General features: G+C 35.2%; 1 protein-coding gene across 2 annotated transcripts in view; it reads left to right on the forward strand.

The window, feature by feature from the left end:
- Positions 1–18796, forward strand: part of PTPRZ1 (protein tyrosine phosphatase receptor type Z1) — a 168534-nt gene that overhangs the window by 115044 nt on the left and 34694 nt on the right. For both annotated transcript variants that reach the window (XM_058529032.1, XM_058529033.1), the window contains exons 11-13: positions 4561–4607; positions 8755–9751; positions 17256–17400. In XM_058529032.1, coding sequence (XP_058385015.1) covers positions 4561–4607; positions 8755–9751; positions 17256–17400 — 1189 coding nt within the window. The remainder of the gene's footprint in view (positions 1–4560; positions 4608–8754; positions 9752–17255; positions 17401–18796) is intronic.

The following is an 18796-nucleotide window of genomic DNA, read 5'->3' on the forward strand; positions in this document are numbered from 1 at the left end:
ATGGTATTTGATTTGATATTTCACTATGATGTTTCTCGTAAAAGGCAAGAGTTAAAAGCTTTGATTATTCCTTAATTATTCCTACCAAAAGTTCTTCATCAAAAGCCAATTTCCCTAAAGTTTGGGCTCTTCCTATTTTTTATAAAGAAAATATTAGTTCTCTTAGAACTCATTCTTTCTGTTCTTAAAGGCTGCAATGGCGTTTCAATCCATATATTTTCAGTTCATTATTGAAATTACATTATCTTAGATATTGTTTATATAGTATATATATTACAGTTGAAGTCTTGACAGCAGTACTGTCTCGTGGTTTAGCATGGTGGTACCTATAAGATTTGTGAATTTTATGATTTACGTGGCTAATATAGATGTAAGGGGGTTTGGAGTTTGCTGCTTATTTCATGGTTTTTATTAGTACCATTTCATCCTGTTAATTATGTTGTTTCATGACCTTAGTAACATTGTAATATACCCTATTGAATTATTCTATTATTATTTTGGGTAAGCTGTTTTCTAAATACTGTATTGTTTATTGCTTTTGTTAAAAAGAAATGAAGGAGGTAATTATAACTGCCCTCATTCTTTCAATAGTAGATTTCAAATATTCTAATCAATATTTGTGAAGAAAAACTCAACCTTCCAAATTGTGCATTTAACTTTGGCTAATTTGATTAATTTAATGCTTGGCAGTTTAATTATACTTGTTGTTGTGTACAATAGTATCACCATAAACTAGTGTCCATTTAATCTGATTATAATTTGCTATTTTAAAATAAATGCATAAATTTATATTCAGAAACAATTTAAATTTGTCACGGAAACCTTTTTAAAGTTAAGCAGAAATGTATATTCTTTTCAAATACTTTGTAGAAAATTATATTTATGAATAAGTAATTCATAAATGTATTTATTTTATTGTAACTAAAATAATCGTATTCATTTCTCTTCTATAACATAGAACTGATTATTATACAGTTATAGAGGACATTATTTAAGCCATGTTTTAGGGTCTTGATAATTTTATGTGTTAAATTTAAATGCATGGTGAATTAGATCAACATATTTTTCTGTTATTGTGTGCTTTTCAGTTGTATAACATTTGTCTTTGTTAAATCGCTATACATCTGTCCTTACTCTGCCTGTACCATCATGTGCCGTGGGTGTTATTATATAATGATATTTAAAATCACAGTTTGAAGAGTTTGCAGTCTACATTGCTTTTGCCTTTAGCACTGTGAAATTTGGCTTACCTTCAAACAATTAAATAAGCCTTGCTTGCCAACCTACATCAGTGTTGCTTTTTTGTGTTATGGAATATTAATGTGTTACTAACATGCTCTTTTAGAAAATCTAACATTACATGTGCCCAAAAACAAAACCAGAATGAACCAATAGCTTTTACTCAGTTATCACACAAATGTGAATTTTAAGTGTTCACTCAAAAAAAAAAGATATTTACAATCTTCACTATTGGACTTTTTGTAACTTTCATGGAGTCTATTTTGATGAAGTGAGAAGATTCTGTAAACCAGTATAATTTTTGAACTATTTAAGATGTCATTGCATCAGCCTGAGTCAGACCAGTGGCTACTAAAACATCAGTTATTATTTGTGAGGAAACAACAGGCCAAAGAGTACCCAATGTGAGACCTTGTACGAATCACCAGAGCTAGACCTTGGGGGCTGTGAACTCTCAGACCCAAAAGTATGGCTTCAGAATCTCCAGGAAGATTGAAACAATCTTCCAAAAGTATTTTACTTCAAAGTTGTTCTGAAGATGCTCAGCAAAAGATTTCTGGATTATTATCGGGGCGGGGGAGGGTTGAAGTGTTTCTGGGCAACCCCAGAATTTCAGTCAATTCAAATGATCTGAGTCTAATAGGAAACCAGAATGAAGATCATTCGAAGAGGGTTTGTACTTACCAATATGAAGACACCCACACTAGGGGTATTCACCCATGAGAGTGCCATGAAACAAAGAGGGTCTCCAAGGGCTGCTTGGGCCTGTATGTTCTCCCCCTAGGGTCAAAAGGGGGCCCAAAGAAAACTTACTTCCTGTTGCAGTAAACAGCAAAGCCAGTTATAGCAAAACTCACTGATACTCTTTAGGGGATATGATTGGGTAAAATCATGTATTTTCCATATAGTTAATTTATACTCCGGTAAAAGGATAAAAATAAATCAAATGCAGTACACACAGAGAATATTGAAAGGAAAGGAAATCAGTCCTCAATGTAATAATTATATAAACCCCATACCAACCCTGACAGTTAATAAGAAAATTACCTTTGCCCATTGAAAGTATGAAGTTAGGTGAAATTAGAGCATGGTTTTGTTGTTTTTTTAATTTAAAACACTTCGTTAAACATGTTAAAGAGAATGGACTATCATTGACATTTTTTCCCTTAGCATCTTAACAGAGAAAAATCTACAGTATAATAGATGTATCACTTACAAGTCTTTGATTATGCTTTGCCCTTATTAACATTAAAGTATTTTAAAAGTACATGAAAAGAAGTGACTCCATTTAAAAGCATTTTCAGTAAAATTCTGTATTGTCTCACGCTAAATTTGAAGATTTTTACATGCATCAACTTCTCCAATTGTAGTCTTTAGAAAATCATATTGAATATTCTTATTTGTCTCACAGTTTAGTGACATCCCATATTTAAATTCCCATATATTGGTTTCCTTAGAGGCGACAGAGACGTAATTGTTTCAGACTATTTAAATCACTTTAATTTGGAATCAAAGAACAAAGAGCATGAAAAACAGGGTGGGAAAAGAGTTTCATAGAGACAAAAATAGAAAAAGGAGAATGCTAACAGTCCAAATAAAAATTTCTAAACTCCTTCACGGTCAGTTTTAACAAGAAAAAAAAATAGTTGAGACTTAAAATTTGAGACTGTGATTGTCCTAGTGAATATTTTCGTTTTTATAGCACAGAAAATTGTTCAGGGTAAGTAACTTTGGAATAGCTCAATAGTCAAGACTATTAATTTCATCTAAATCCTCTTGGGAGCTGGGCTATCTTCTAAATTTAACTTGAATTCTCTTCTAAATAGAATTCATGCATATAGCTGTATTTTGCTTTTACATTTCTTAGCACCTAGAAATTTTCTGATAAAAATAAACTCAAGAAAGTCTATATTATAAAACAGGCTGAGTTCGATAAACATTTAATGTTAGTTCAGTCAAAATGCCTTTGAAAATTCTGTAGAATATGCATTTCCTTTGAGGATAGATAGAGGCATAAAACATAGAACATAAGCAGCGTTGGGATAGTGAAGAGCATAAACTTTGGGATGGAGTGAGATTCTATAAAATAACAGGACTAAGAGGAGTATCATTGTAATAATGCTCAAGCCCTCACAGGTACCCTGTCTCCCATCTTCCTGATGACCCAAGCAGCTCAGACAAAGAGTAGGGAAACATGCTCCTCTGGCCTCTCAGTAATTTGACAGTGGGGCTAGCTTCCTTGCTAGAGAGAGATAACCAGTTCCTCATCTTTCCTGCATTTACTAGCAGGTCTTGTTTGAGGATTGAGATATCCATGTACTAGAAATATACTGATTCTGGTCAGTTGGGAAAAATGGACTGGAATGACCCTGGTCGTTGCCTTTTTGCATAGGCAGCATTAGCTGAGTTTCCCCCGGGAGAAGGCAGGGGAATCACTCAGATCAGTTCTTCCTGCTGCCAGCCCAGGCTGGACCTGCTGGAAAACACTCCATTCTACCTGGTGCAGCACACTGTGTACAAATAGTTATGAGCCCATATCCAAAGACTAAAAAGATTTATTTGACACTCAGTCAGAAGAGGAACTTAAGGAATAAGTAGCTGAACAAGAAAATAAATCCTGTCAGTTCTCCCCAAAATCCCTGGCATTTCCCCAACTATGTTTTTATCAGCCCTGCTAGGGATGAAAGTAAGCCTGCACTGATGAAAAATTATTTGGGTTTCTTTACACTCATGATGTTACACTGATGTTTCAGCCTCACTGTCCCCCTCTCTCTTCTTAGCTTCAATCACTTGGGGTGGGAATGGGGAAGGGAGTTGGAGCGGAGGGTAGTGATGAAGGTTTTCTTTTGTTTTCTGGGAAAGATTTGTCCTGAGCTAACATCTGTTGTCAGTCTTCCTCTTTTTTTTTTTTCCCCTTCCCCAAGCCCCAGTGCATAGTGGTATATTCTAGTTGTAAGTCCTTCTAGTTCTTCTATGTGAGCCACTGCCACAGCATGGCTACTGACAGATGAGTGGTGTGGTTTCGCACCCAGGAACTGACCCCTGGCCGCTGAAGTGGTGCATGCCAAACTTTAACCACTAGGCCGTGAGGGCTGGCTCCAGGTGAAGGTTTTGAATGCAGTTTCATACAGGTTCACGTGGTGTTGTTACATCGTGTTCAGTAGCGTTGAAAACTGAAATTTGAAATTTTTATTTTGAGAGATTCTGTATTTTCAGAGCTAACAGTCTTTGTTTTTCTTTTCTCTCTTTCCATCCAAGGTAAACCCACATGGCTGAAGTAGTTGAATAAGAATTTTAATAATTTTGTTTTTAATTTTATAGAACTTGACCTCTTTCCTGAATTAATTGGAACTGAAGAAATAATCAAGGTATCATAGCTATTTTTTTTATATTCAAATGTTTTAAAATTAAAAAGTCTATTTTTAATTATTGGTTAGGTTTCAGATGTTGCATTAAGAAAAGTTCGTGTTGCATTAGTCATTGTAGGGTTGGTTGCTGAGCTTCACAGATAGTCATATAATTGATATACATGATTCTTTTATGAAGAAGTTGGAAGACACTTTGATTAGTATAATAAAAATAACAGAGATAGAAAAGGTTTGGTGATAATGAAAAAAATGAACTTTAAAAATAATTACAGCTATGAACTATAAATTGGAATATTTTTAGTATTTAAATTTTTCTAAAAAGCTAAAATAATATTTACCCAATTCTTAATATTGCTAGTTTATTTATAACTAACTTAACCAATAATTGATAGATTGATAATAAATATGAGCCCAAATATAAATTGTGTATATTTTTAATTTGTTAAAATTAAATTAAATTAACCCTTTAATTTGAATATTTGTGTTTAGACTATTCTTATTATAAGTGTCTGTTACTAGCATGTCTTTTAAGTAAATGGGTGTTTAAGAATATTTATAAGTTTTAACACTGCCTTAATTTTTAAAATAGAGAGGAAATGACTGATGTATCTTATATTTCATCCTAAGCCCAAATATACTATTCATCTTGACTGAGAGTATATGTGAAATCCAGGTGTTATTGTTAATGTCATCTGAACATGTGTCTGAGCTCATAAAATGTGATAACTAATGCTATTATCTAGCAATAAATAGCAATTAGGTTGTGTTTTCACATGTATAGTTACTTTAATAACTTATATATCTTATGGCAAGTCTCTCTTACAAAGGATTATTTTACCAAAATGACCAGTCCACCTTTCAACAAGAATTCACAGAATTCAGCTAAGGAGATCTTTGTGTGTGTGTGCACACATGCACATGGATATGTATATACCTAGAAATGATCATCAGAATCAAGTCAAAGGCAGAAAAAAGAAGTTATTTTTACACTGTAAATTCAAATCATTGATTTGAATGGTGTCTTAGTCAGTTCAGGCTGCTATGACAAATTACCGTAAACTGGGTGGCTTATAAACAACAGAAATTTATTTCTCACAGTTCTGGAGGCTGGGAGTCTGAGATCAGGGTGCCAGCATGGTTGGTTCTGGTGAGGGCCTTCTTCCGGGTTGCAGACTGCGACTTATCTCTTTGTATCCTCACATGGCAGAGAGCAGAGCAGAAGCAAGCTCTCTCATGACTCTGATTTTAAGGGCACTATCCCATTCATCTAATCCTCCACCTCATCTAACTCTCCCAAAGGCCCCTCCTCCCAACACCATCACATTGGGGGGTAGGATTTCAACGTATGAATTTAGGGAGGACACAGACACTTAGTCCGTAACACTATTCGCTTCCCTTGATTCATGTGGGAACGAATGACAGAGGTTGGCAAATACCTGGAATGTATCTGTAATGGTTTTTAAGCCTGAATAAGGAAACGAATAGTTTGGAGGATGTTTCTCAGATCCTCTTCAAATAGAAATCCCATTACTTTGAAAGACAGTATATCCAGCATGATCAAGGCTCTACAATAAAATTTTTAAAATGGAAGTTATGAAGAATAACAGATGTGGCACAGATCAAAACCATATTGGAAGAGAGATTCACAATAACTCCATAAGAAATTACAGGAAGGAGTGTCCATTAAAATATTTGTGGTTTCAGATATGTATAAAGTAATCACAGAGCATGAATGATATATTATTCTTGAAAAGTTGACATGAGGCCATATAACCTCATAGAGATCTACCAGATTTTGTTGGGTAGGATTAATGAATGATCCACCACCTTCATCAGATTCTGAGAGGTACCTGAATCGGATAAAGTCTAAAATCTGCTAGAAAAGAAAGAAATAGAAAATGTGTGTTTATGTATATATAGTTTTTTCCCCAAAAGATCTAACAGAAGAAAAGGTGAATAGCATTACGTTTTAAGAAAAATTTTTTAGAAATCTTATAGTATAGTAGCTTATAGTAGGAGGATGATGAAGTGTGTTTGTGTGGGAAAATAGCAAAGAGGAAGAGAAGCAATATTGTTGTGGGATTTGATAGAAATTGTTAGATCGTGTAGAGAATATTGCTGACGTGTCTTCTGGGAATTTTACTGTGAAGGGGAGGAGAGAGGTAGAATGATAGCTAGAAGTTGAATCAGAGATTTTCCTGTGTGTTCGTTTTAGATAGGAGAGATCTAGTTCATTTAAGCTGATAAGAATGATCTATTTGAGAAAACAAAATGGAAAACACAAAGTAGAGGGAAATTCTCAATTGTGTTCAGTTCTCAAGAAGATGATGGGCAATGGATTTAAAACATAGATGTAGGAATTAGAAAGAAAAGAGGACAACTTTTTAGTTATGATAGGATGAGGGGCAAGGGTGGATTTGGTTGGTCCCTGTTTTTGAAGTTTTAATGTTAGGAAGAAGTGTGTTTTTGTCAGATGGCTTCTCTTTTCTCTGTAAACAGGAAGGCCATCTTCTGAGAATGAGGGGAGAGGATAGGAAAATAGAGTTTTGAATAGAGCAGGAAAAAAGTTTGAAAGGGTCTTGGTAGAGGGTAAGAGTATGGAGTGATATCAGAAAACTAAGCAAATATCCAGATTTGCAAGAATGAGGAAGAGTTCAGAAACTCCATATTGCTAAGTTTAACATTGATCCTCAGCAAAACTCTAGATCAGATTATAAAACAAATGTTTTGAGAACTTCTAAGGAAAGAAGTTATATCTGGCACCAACAAATTTTCGCCAAGAGCAAGTCAAGGCAAGCTATTCTTATTTCCTTTTGCATGAAGTTTTTGGGCTTGTAGATTAGGGGACTATTTTATTCAAGAAATTATATGGTGAAATCTCTTGAGTTGTCTTTGTGCACAAGGTATCAAGCAGAATGCAAAATTTCTTGAAGAAGTTCTGACCACTAGTGAGGAAATTTGTCCAGGGAATCTAACAGAATATCCATTTTTAATATCAATACAATCTAGATCATTAAAGCTGACTCACTTCTCAGAGCTGTCACGTATGCCTTAGGAAATACTTAAAACCGACCAAATCATTAAGCTCTGGATAATGATGCAGTCGTTAAGCTTGGAAGCTTGTGTTTCGTACAGTGCCGCTTTCCAGGCATATGAGACACGTGTTCATGAGCACACATAGTTTAAAATTCAGATTCTTTCTGCTATATTGGTCAAGTTCTTACTGACTAATTTGTACTCAGTCACTTTTTTCTTCTTTTAAGGGGCATGGCCTTAAAAGATCTAATAGATGACAATGCTAACAAATTGGCAAAATCATGTCTCATGTGGACTAAAAATGTTATATCTTGATGCCTTTGGCAATTTAGTTTTCTAAACATATGATTCGACATATTATAAATGTACTTAGTTGACCTCTAGCCAGATAGCTCCTGGGCCATTACAGTAACTAAGTGGTCATGAAAGACTGGGTCATCTGAATGATGGTTCTAAGGGAAACACAAAATTAAAGAACTAGTACTAGAGGTATGTTTTTGACAACTTGTCTTTAAAATGTCTACCTAAGTCTTAAGTGGAAGGTATTTAAAACAAAATGAAAAACAAAAACAAAAACCTCTTCCAGTCCTAAATCTTCCTCTTATGATGGCTTAAAAGTTGTGATTTATTCTGAATATTTACAATGAAATATTCTGAATATGCAACTACTTTGGTCTTCGAAATAAATTGTTTCATTGCCGTTTCATATTACAAGAAGCTAATTGCTATTTAGCTTGTTGCCAGATAAACTGAACAGAGAAACATAAAAACAAGAAAATAAATAGCATGTTAAATACCACTCTCAATAAACTACAATGTGTCTTCCTTTCAAAGCTGTGGTATCTATTAATTTAATTACTTTCTTCCATAGCATTAAAATAAAGGCAGCCATAAATAGGGAGTTTTCATTAAGTTTAATTACTGTCCCTAGAGAGTGGGTGATAAAGGTTATAGGATGGAGGCATGGCTTCTATGGGATGGTGCTTTATGAGAAGTTCCCAAGATCCCACAAGTGGAGATTAACAGTATAATGCAGTATATAAGATATTATCAAGATTTTGTTTTTCTCGTATTTCCTTATGTTCCATTAAACTTTGCTTGCTTTTCGAAGGAGGAAGAAGAGGGAAAAGACATTGAAGAAGACACTGTTGTGAATCCTGGTAGAGACAGTGCCACAAACCAAATAAGGAGAAAGGAACCCCAGATTCCTACCACAGCAAACTACAATCGCGTAGGGACTAAATACAATGAGGCCAAGACTAACCCATCCCCAACAAGAGGAAGCGAATTCTCTGGAAAGGGTGATATTCACAGCACATCTTTAGATTCCACTTCCCAACCAGTCACTGAATTAGCCTCAGAAAAAGACATTTCTTTGACTTCAGAGACTGTGACCAAACTGCCACCTCGCACTCTGGAAGGCACTTCAGCCTCTTTAAATGACGGCTCTAAAACTGTTCTCAGATTTCCACAGATGAACTTGTCTGGGACTGTGGAATCTTTAAATACAGTCTCTGAAACGGAATCCCAAGAGGTATCTACTGATATCAGTGAGGAAGAGAGTTTATTGACCGATTTCAGGCTGGATACGGGAGCTGATGATTCTTCAGGCGCCAGTCCTGCAACTTCTGCTGTGCCTTTCATCTCTGAGAACATATCCCACGGGTATGTATTTTCTTCAGAAAACCCGGAAGTAATCACATATGCTGTCCTTATTCCAGAATCTCCAAGAAATGCTTCAGAAGATTCAGCCTCAGGTTTGGAAGAATCTCTAAAGGATCCTTCCGTTGATGGAAATGTGTGGTTTCCTAGCACTACAGATGTGACAACACAGCCCGATGTTGGATCAGGTAGAGAGAGCTTTCTCCAGACTAATTACACTGAGATACATATTGGTGAAGCTGAGAAGACAACTGAGTCCTCTTCTCCAGGCCCACTGGTGTCACAAGGTCCCTCAGTCACAGATATGGAAATGCCACATTATTCTACCTTTGCCTACTTCCCGACTGAGGTAACACCTCATGCTTTTACTCCATCCTCTGGACAACACGATTCGGTGCCCACTGTCAACGTGGTACACTCGCAGACAACTCAACCAGTATACAATGGTGAGACACCTCTTCAACCTTCCTACAGTAGTGAAGTCTTTCCTCTAGTCACCCCTTTGTTGCTTGACAATCAGATCCTCAACACTACCCCTGCTGCTTCAAGTAGTGATTCGGCCTTGCATGCTACGCCTGTATTTCCCAGTGTTGATGTGTCATTTGAATCCATCCTGTCTTCCTATGATGGTGCACCTTTGCTCCCATTTTCCTCTGCTTCCTTCAGTAGTGAATTGTCTCGCCATCTGTATACAGTGTCTCAAATCCTTCCACAAGTTACTTCAGCTATTGAGAGTGATAAGGTGTCCCTGCATGCTTCTTTGCCGGTGGCTGGGGGTGATTTGCTATTAGAACCCAGCCTTGCTCAATATTCTGATGTGGTGTCGCATCAGACCACTACTCATGCTGCTTCAGAGACATTGGAATTTGGTGGTAGTGAATCTGGTGTCCTTTATAAAACACTTATGTTTTCTCAAGTTGAACCATCCAGCAGTGGTGTCACGATGCATGCACGTTCTTCAGGGCCTGAACCTGCTTATGCTTTCTCTGATAATGAGGGCTCCCAACACCTCTTCACTATTTCTCACAGTTCTGCAATACCTGTGCATGATTCTGTTGATGTATCTCATCAGGGTTCCTTATTTAGCAGTCCTAGCCACACACCGATGCCTAAGTCTTCGTTGTTAACTCCAACAGCATCCTTGCTGCAGCCTACTCACGGCCTCTCTGGTGATGGGGAGTGGTCTGGAGCCTCCTCTGATAGTGAATTTCTTTTGCCTGACACAGATGGTCTGACAGCCCTTAACTTTTCTTCACCTGTTTCTGTAGCTGAATTTACATATACAACATCTGTGTTTGGTGATGATAATAAGCCGCTTTCTAAAAGTGACATAATATATGGAAATGAGACTGAACTGCAAATTTCATCTTTCAGTGAGATGGTTTACCATTCTGAAAGCATAGTCGTGCCTGACCTGTATGATAATGTAAATAAGTTGAATTCATCTTTACAAGAACCCCCTGTTTCCATTTCTAGCACAAAGGGCATACTTCCAGGGTCTCTTGCTTATACTGCCACTAAGGTTTTTGATCATGAGATTAGTCAAGTTCCAGAAAATAACTTTTCAGTTCAACCTACACATGCTGTATCTCAAGTATTTCATGACACCTTGCCTAAACCTGTGCTTAGTGCAAACCCAGAGCCAGCGTCCTCTGACCCTGCTTCTAGTGAAATGTTATCTCCTTCAACTCCGCTCTTGTTTTATGAGGCCTCAGCTTCTTTTAATACTGAAGTATTGCTGCAACCTTCCTTTCAGGCTTCTGATATTGACACATTGCTTAAAACTGCTCTTGCAGCTGTGCCTAGTGATCCAATATTGGTTGAAACCCCCAAGGTTGATCAAATTAGTTCTACAATATTGCATCTCATGGCATCAGATTCTGCTTCAAGTGAGAATACGCTGCATTCTACGTCTGTACCAGTTTTTGATGTATCGCCTGCTTCTAATATGCACGCTGCTTCTCTTCAAGGTTTAACCATTTCTTATGCAAGTGAGAAATATTTTGAACCAGTTTTGCTTAAAAGCGAAAATTCCCAGCAAGTGGTACCCTCATTGTACAGTAATTATGAGATGTTCCAAACTGCCAACTTGGAGATTAGCCATGTCTTTCCCCCAAAAGGAAGGCATGCATTTGTTACTCCTGTTTTATCCATCGATGTCCCACCAAATACACTTATAAATAAGCTTATAGGTTCTAATGAAGTTTTCACCTCCACCAAGGGTTCTATTACTGATGAGGTATTTGCTGGTATTCCAACAGTTGTTTCTGATACACTTGTAACTGCTGATCCTTCTGCTCCTTTAGGAAATGTGTATGTTTCCATTACAGCTGTTTCTCCCACCAGAGATGGTTCTGTAACCACAACCAAGTTGCTGTTTCCTTCTAAAACAACTTCTGAGCTGATTCAAAGTGCCAGATCTGATGCTGATTTAGTGGGTGGTGGTGACGATGGTGATATTGATGATTATGATGATGATGATTATGATGACAGAGACAGAGATGGTTTATCCAAAAATAAGTGTATGTCATGCTCCTCCTATAGAGAGTCACAGGAAAAGGTAATGAATGATTCAGACACCCAGGAAAACAGTCTTGTGGATCAGAATAACCCAATCTCTTATTCACTATCTGAGAATTCTGAAGAAGAAAATAAAGTCACAGATATAATATCAGCCAGTCAAACTGATGTGGACAGAAGTCCTGATAAATCACCACCAACAAATGCACTAACCCAAAAGCACAAATATGGAAAACAGGAAAATAACATTCGGACTGGTAATGCCCTGCTGCCTTTCACCCCAGAATCTAAAGCATGGGCAGTGCTTACAAGTGATGAAGAGAGTGGATCAGGGCAAGGGGCCTCAGATAGCCTTAATGATAATGAGACCTCCACAGATTTCAGTTTTCCAGATGTTAACGAAAGAGATGTTGATGGGGTCCTGGGCGCAGGTGACTCAGAGATAAATCCCGGATCCCCACAGTCCTCAAGACCGACTCTGACTAGCGGACACTCAGAAGTGTTCAACATTTCACAGGCAGGTTAGTTATGGATCCAAGGGATAGATTGAGATATGGTGGTTTTCTTCCTCAAAAAATAGAAAAATTCTGGAAAGAGAAGTTTGGTAAAATGGGACTTTTTTTTTTTAATTAAGACATTCAACAAATCAATTTACAGTTTTTAAAGTATGATTTTATTCATTATTTCAAATGAATTCTCAACATGTTTTGGTTCTTAATTTAATTCTCTACAAAATAGATGAAATGATTTTTACTTATTGCCAATTTTTCATGTTCTACAAGATGCCTATTCCATGTTGGAGGAATTATGTGTGCAGAATACATTTTAGCTTTTTAAATGATAGATTGAAAATTATCTAAACCACCAAAAAATAGATGGTTTTAATTTTCATATTTACTCATGTTCTAAATTAGTTGTAAACTAATTCTATTGAATTATAAAATGAATTCTAAGATCTGATAGTAATATGATATTAACACCTCTCTCTGACCCACCATGGAAAAGAATTAGGTAATTTTCACATCCACCTCAGCTTGGGGAGCTTTTAAAAAACTCCTTTTGTTAAGTTTTGAGAGTTAATGGTAAGATTTTTTTTTGAAGTTTCTAATTTTTAAAAACTGTCTTTGTTTCATTATGTTAATATTGCCTAAAGAGGGCAGTGTGAACTAACAAAATACATTTTACTTTGTACTTGGCTGTTATACACCTTTCTAAGAAGTTAAATAATATGCATTAATATGCATAGTGTGTATAGGTATTGTATGACAAGATGTAAAACGCTAGAACATTTTCTGTAGAATGCATTTAATTTGTTAACATGTTTTATGCAAATTAGTTTGTTGGCCAGATGTTCTTAGAGCAGATTATTTGCAGCATATATAATACAGATGTTTGCTTCAAATACCAATAGGAAAAAAAGGAAAATTCAATACCATTAAGCATATGAAATGCTAAATAATTTTATTGAATTGATGATAAGAATTTTATAATTTGCTTTTATTAAATTTTAAGGCATTTTTAAAATTAACGATGAAAATATTTAAATCAAAAGTAACATCCTGCACTCTTATTGCATAAAAGGGGATATTTATAATCCAGAACATGCACACCAATCTCATTAGGATATTTTTCCTCTTTGTTATGTCCATCCCTTGAATTAGTTGTATATTTTTCCTTCAGTGCAGCAGCAATTAAAAGTTCGTACATTTTGATAGAGAAATTTTTCTCCGTTCTGACTTAAAACCTATTTAACATTGCATTCCAGTTTAAACACTTCAACTCTGACATGTGAGAATGAATAATGAATCCATGGGTCACTATATACATTAGTGTTGCTATGTATATAAATTGTTATCTGGCTTTGATTACAGTGCTTTTTTTTTTAATTTTTATTAGATTTATTTTAAAGGAAAATATCAGGAATCTATCGATTTTGTATCTTACTAGGTGGTGACATCATCAATATGTTTTTGCTAGATTTTGCTGTTTTGGAAAGACTATATATTGCAAAATACCAAACCCAGAATTATTGACTAAAACTTAGCAATTTCTCTTCAATGTGCTAATTAGATTTATTTAATTATTAAGCGTATGTTCTCCCACTGATAAGGAAAAAACAATCCAAATATAACATCCAACATCATCAAGTAGCAAAATTAATGAAGTAAGATCAAACAAGATTAAGGAAAAATTCTTGCCTGTTTTTAAAACTATATCTAAAAAATCATATGTAGTCTGTCTTATCCAATAATTGAATATGCCTCTTTATCAAATGCATATAGACTAATTCTGAAACTTATAATTTTATTATGTACTCCTAGAATGTAGAATAATTTACAAGACATAGTTCTCAAAATCATATAGATAAGGCAATTACTAGTATCTGCAATTTATGAATGAATAAAATGAGACACAAAGATACTCAATGACGTGATCCAGGTCACATAGGGAGTTAATACAAAACTGAGACTGGAAACATGTAATTGGTGTCTGTCTCTTAGAGACTATGCTTTCATGATTGAGGACAATAAAATGTATATAATACCTAAATTCTAAAACCAAAATTTTACTGTTTTATTCTCAAAAGATATTTTAAAATATTAATCTTATTTATTTCCTAATTATCTATTAGTAGATTCTTGTCTTATCATTTGGGTAACTCATATACACTACTGATCCATATCAAAATAGACATTTTAGTGTCAACTAATAAATGTAAAAATCAATACAACTAGTTGTTCCTTATTATAGTATACAAAGCAACCAGTTGATTGTTGGTATTTGCATGTGGTGTCCCACCGTGCATAAAATATCTAGGTTTCATAATATGCAGTTACAATGGATTTATCATTCTAACTCCTCAATTAAAGATTTCATTTTAAAATCAGACCTCCTAGAGAACTTATGAGAAACGTCTGTATACAAGACTATATGTGTGCATACATGCATGGATAGTGAGTGTATATAATGTGGGTGTGATATATATGGTAATTTGTTACATATTTTATGTTATCTGTCTGACATATATATCACATATATGATAAGACATATCTCGTATATATGTATGCACATACATCTATATATGTGAGATACGTGTGTATCTATATATACACCTATATACATATTGCTGTGAATATTTGTGGTCACTGAAGACCTGTGCAATTATATAAGCTCATTTTGTGTATAAATTAATGTACATCATTGTTTCTCAGATTTTAATGTGGGTCAAAATCACCTGGAAAAAATGTTAAAACACAGATTGCTGGGCCCAACCCACAGAGTTTCTGATTCAGAATATTTGAGGTGATTGAGGTGGGGCCCAAAATTTGCATATCTGACAAGTTCCAAGTGATGCTCCTGCCACTATTCTGGGGACCACCCTTCAAGAATGACTGATGCGGTAATAATATTAACCACCATTTGTAAATTACTAGGGACCAGGGACTTTGCTAAATGGATTATTTCATTTATTACCTACAGACTTTCCATTTAGGTAACAATAGTTACAATAGGAAAAAATGTGAAGATAATCATGTATAAAACAAGATGCTGTCCTGAATTTTATAAGGGAATTTTCAGTATATTTACCATCAGATTATTTAGGCTTCTAGATAAGCCTCACCACAATATGTAATTACCAGACCATATGATTAATATAATGTAAAGTGAAGTTTGAGCTTCTCTCACAAGAATGTTAACTGCAGCTCAGGGATCAGTTGATTTACAGTGCTGCCACTTTTTATTCAGTTCTGTGCTTTTTAGTCACACCTTTAAATTCTGCTTTTTTCTAGCAAATGCGTCCGTAATTATAAGAACAAACATCTTGGGAAATTTGGGTGTCATTTATACTCTTTTGATACATTTCTTATATGAGTGGATTAAATTCTTGACCCTTCCTGCATCATCTCTCCTTACAGAAGAAAGCAATCATTTTAAATCTTAAGTTCTCTGCAGTTAGATATATTTCATTGCTATGTTTATGAATTTATTACTCTCAAATTTATCCTTAAATATTTTAAATTGAATTGATTCCCTTTGTCTCGTATCACTAATAGTAAGATACTTCGTATAAAAGCACCAAATGCGCCAAGCGTGTAGGAAGCAATATAGACTCAGATGGGAAACTTATTTGGTTCTTCCAGAACTTCTGCAGGTAGGCAGGGTAAGAGCTCTTACTTTGTAGCAGTGTCTGCATATCATTGTGGTAGGACAGTTCAAATGTTCGATCGTCTTGGTTTCCCACTGCACACACCTTGAAGTAGAAGTGAAGGATTGTGACTGGCCACTGAAACCCTGTGGTTCTGAAACTCTTTTAACATCTTGGAAGGATGGCTGCAGTTGCAGTGATTTTGAATATGCTTGAACAATAGTGTACCCAATTGGTCACAAAAATAGTCATTGCCATCTCTTAAAATTAACCCAAGGACAGAATTTAGACTATTTTTATAATTTACAATTGAATATTTGAAAAGAGTTTCTCAGATCTACATATTCCTTTAATCCACATGCAATAGCATTTTTATTTTTATTTTTTATTTATTTTGTGTGTGTGTGAGGAAGATCAGCCCTGAGCTAATATCCATTGCTGAGGAGGACCAGCTCTGAGCTAACATCTATTGCCAATCTTCCTCCTTTTTTTTCCCCAAAGCCCAGTAGATAGTTGTATGTCATAGTTGCGCATCCTTCTAGTTGCTGTATGTGGGACGCGGCCTCAGCATGGCCGGAGAAGCGGTGCGTCGGTGCGCGCCCGGGATCCGAACCCGGTCCGCCAGTGGCAAAGCGTGTGCACTTAACCGCTAAGCCACGGGGCCGGCCCCGCATTTTTATTTTTGATAGAGAAAAACGGTTGATAAGAAGGGCATTTAAAAAAACTTTTTAAAACTAGCCTAAACTTAAATTTTAAATAGTTTGCTGGATTGAAGTGTTATCCTAATGTAAGAAGAGTTATCCTAAGATTCTCCCTTCGTGAAATTATTAATTGCTCCTAATTATTTACCTAATTGCAGAATTAAAACTAATTCCATTGAAATTAATTTTGAAAAAATCAAGATTATATATGGTGACTCAGTAAGTGGCATTGTTTTTCCTGATTATTTTACTTAAAAACTGGGTAGTTTTCTTATTTTAATACTTCCATTTTCCTTTTACCAAGCTTTTCAAGGCAGTATTATGATCACTTCTTGCCATGGCACCCCTACCCGGATCCTGGTCTCTGTTGGGATATTATCATTCTTCAGCTCTGATAGCCTGCCTTACTTTTTAAACTTTGTTTTACTTAAATTGGTTTAAAATAATAGACAGTTTTTGCATCCTAGAGTTGAAATTTTAAAGGTAAGCAACAACAGTGAAGGTTGCAATTATTCGGTTGAAAAATGTTGTGATTTTTCCTTAAGCTTAAATATCAACTTTCTCAATTTTTTCCGACTACAGAGGCCAGTAATAGTAGCCATGAATCTCGTATTGGTCTAGCTGAGGGGTTGGAATCCGAGAAGAAGGCAGTTGTACCCCTTGTGATCGTGTCAGCCCTGACTTTTATCTGTCTAGTGGTTCTTGTGGGTATTCTCATCTACTGGAGGTAAGTTGAGTGTTCGTTTTGGAAATGTATTTCATAAAGCTCAGATTTTGCCCAGTTTTGATCTGAAAGGTCTTCAAAGCATATTCAAAATTCCTTTTACTTGAGAGCTACCATTAATTTATACAGGTAACTATGAAAAAGCTGAATTTGTGAATCCAAAGACATAATAATAAAAGAATTGATTGTTTTTCATCCTTCAATGCAATAATTAATGGTAAAATGGAGGAAATTTGGTTTCAGTTAATATTTAATGCAGGTTTTTGACCGTTGTACTTTCATATTAATTTAATTCACAATCAAAGATTATCATAGTATTTAACATAAATTTAACCTTCTCAGCTTAAATGCTCCAGCTGTTACAATTTCAAAAGGTATTATTTAGGAAAATATAATTTTTGATGTAGTAAAAAAAAATTGGTTTTTTATAACAGTGAATTTTGTACAAGATGCATATCAATTGCATACTAACAATAAAAAAGATACATAAGAATAAAAATTAAGCAATTAAAATATGAATATAATTAGAAAATAAAGTTAATGACTATATTAAGATGCATGGGATTTTAAAATTCGTTATAATTTAACTTGAGGATGAAGTATAGCTTCACTCTCATCAATAACCTATTAAAACTTTCAAAGGAGAAGGAAAATTGCACTCATTGTAAGCTTCCCATCCTATAGCAAGCAGAACACACAGCAAATTAGTAAGTTTACTAGGGACACAGTATAAATCAGTATAACTGTTATAACTACGTCTGTTGGAAAACAAGGTCTTTATGATGATATAAGGAGTCATATCTGTAAACTAAGAAAGGGCATAGTTTAGTACTTTATATTTTTGTTTAAAGAATTTTGTTCAGAAGATCTATAATTAATTTCTTTTTGTTTAGAAACGTCTTTCTATATGTTCATATCACTACTCTTTATGTGTTATCCCAAAATATATTCTCTCAGTTTGTTAAAAACTAGTGTGTTTATTGACAGTTTTCACTATGTTAACTACTATGGGAAAATATAAAAAATGAATGAATGAACGAACAAACAAATGAATGAGAGCCCCTGCTTATTGAGGAGAAAGAATTTTCCATGAAAATTTTGTAAAACATTACACAAAAGCATATGCATGGAAGCTGGAATTTCTAATGCTAAAAGTGGTCAGAAAACAAGGGATTTTGATAGACCAGAGTGGGCAGGGTAAATGTAAAATGTAGGGCTTGAGATGGCTAGGAATCAGAAAGCGGAAATAAAGGAGAAGGGCATTCTGGGCAGGGGCACAGCAGGCGGGAAGACTGGGAAGCAGGAATAAGCTGGGAGTGTCTGAGACAGTGAGGCCTGGAGCATGAAGTTGCATGTGGTTGGACATTGGTTGGCTAAGCTAAAATGTTTTCATGACCAG

Source organism: Diceros bicornis, chromosome 3 (assembly GCF_020826845.1).
Source record: "Diceros bicornis minor isolate mBicDic1 chromosome 3, mDicBic1.mat.cur, whole genome shotgun sequence".
Taxonomy (NCBI): domain Eukaryota; kingdom Metazoa; phylum Chordata; class Mammalia; order Perissodactyla; family Rhinocerotidae; genus Diceros; species Diceros bicornis.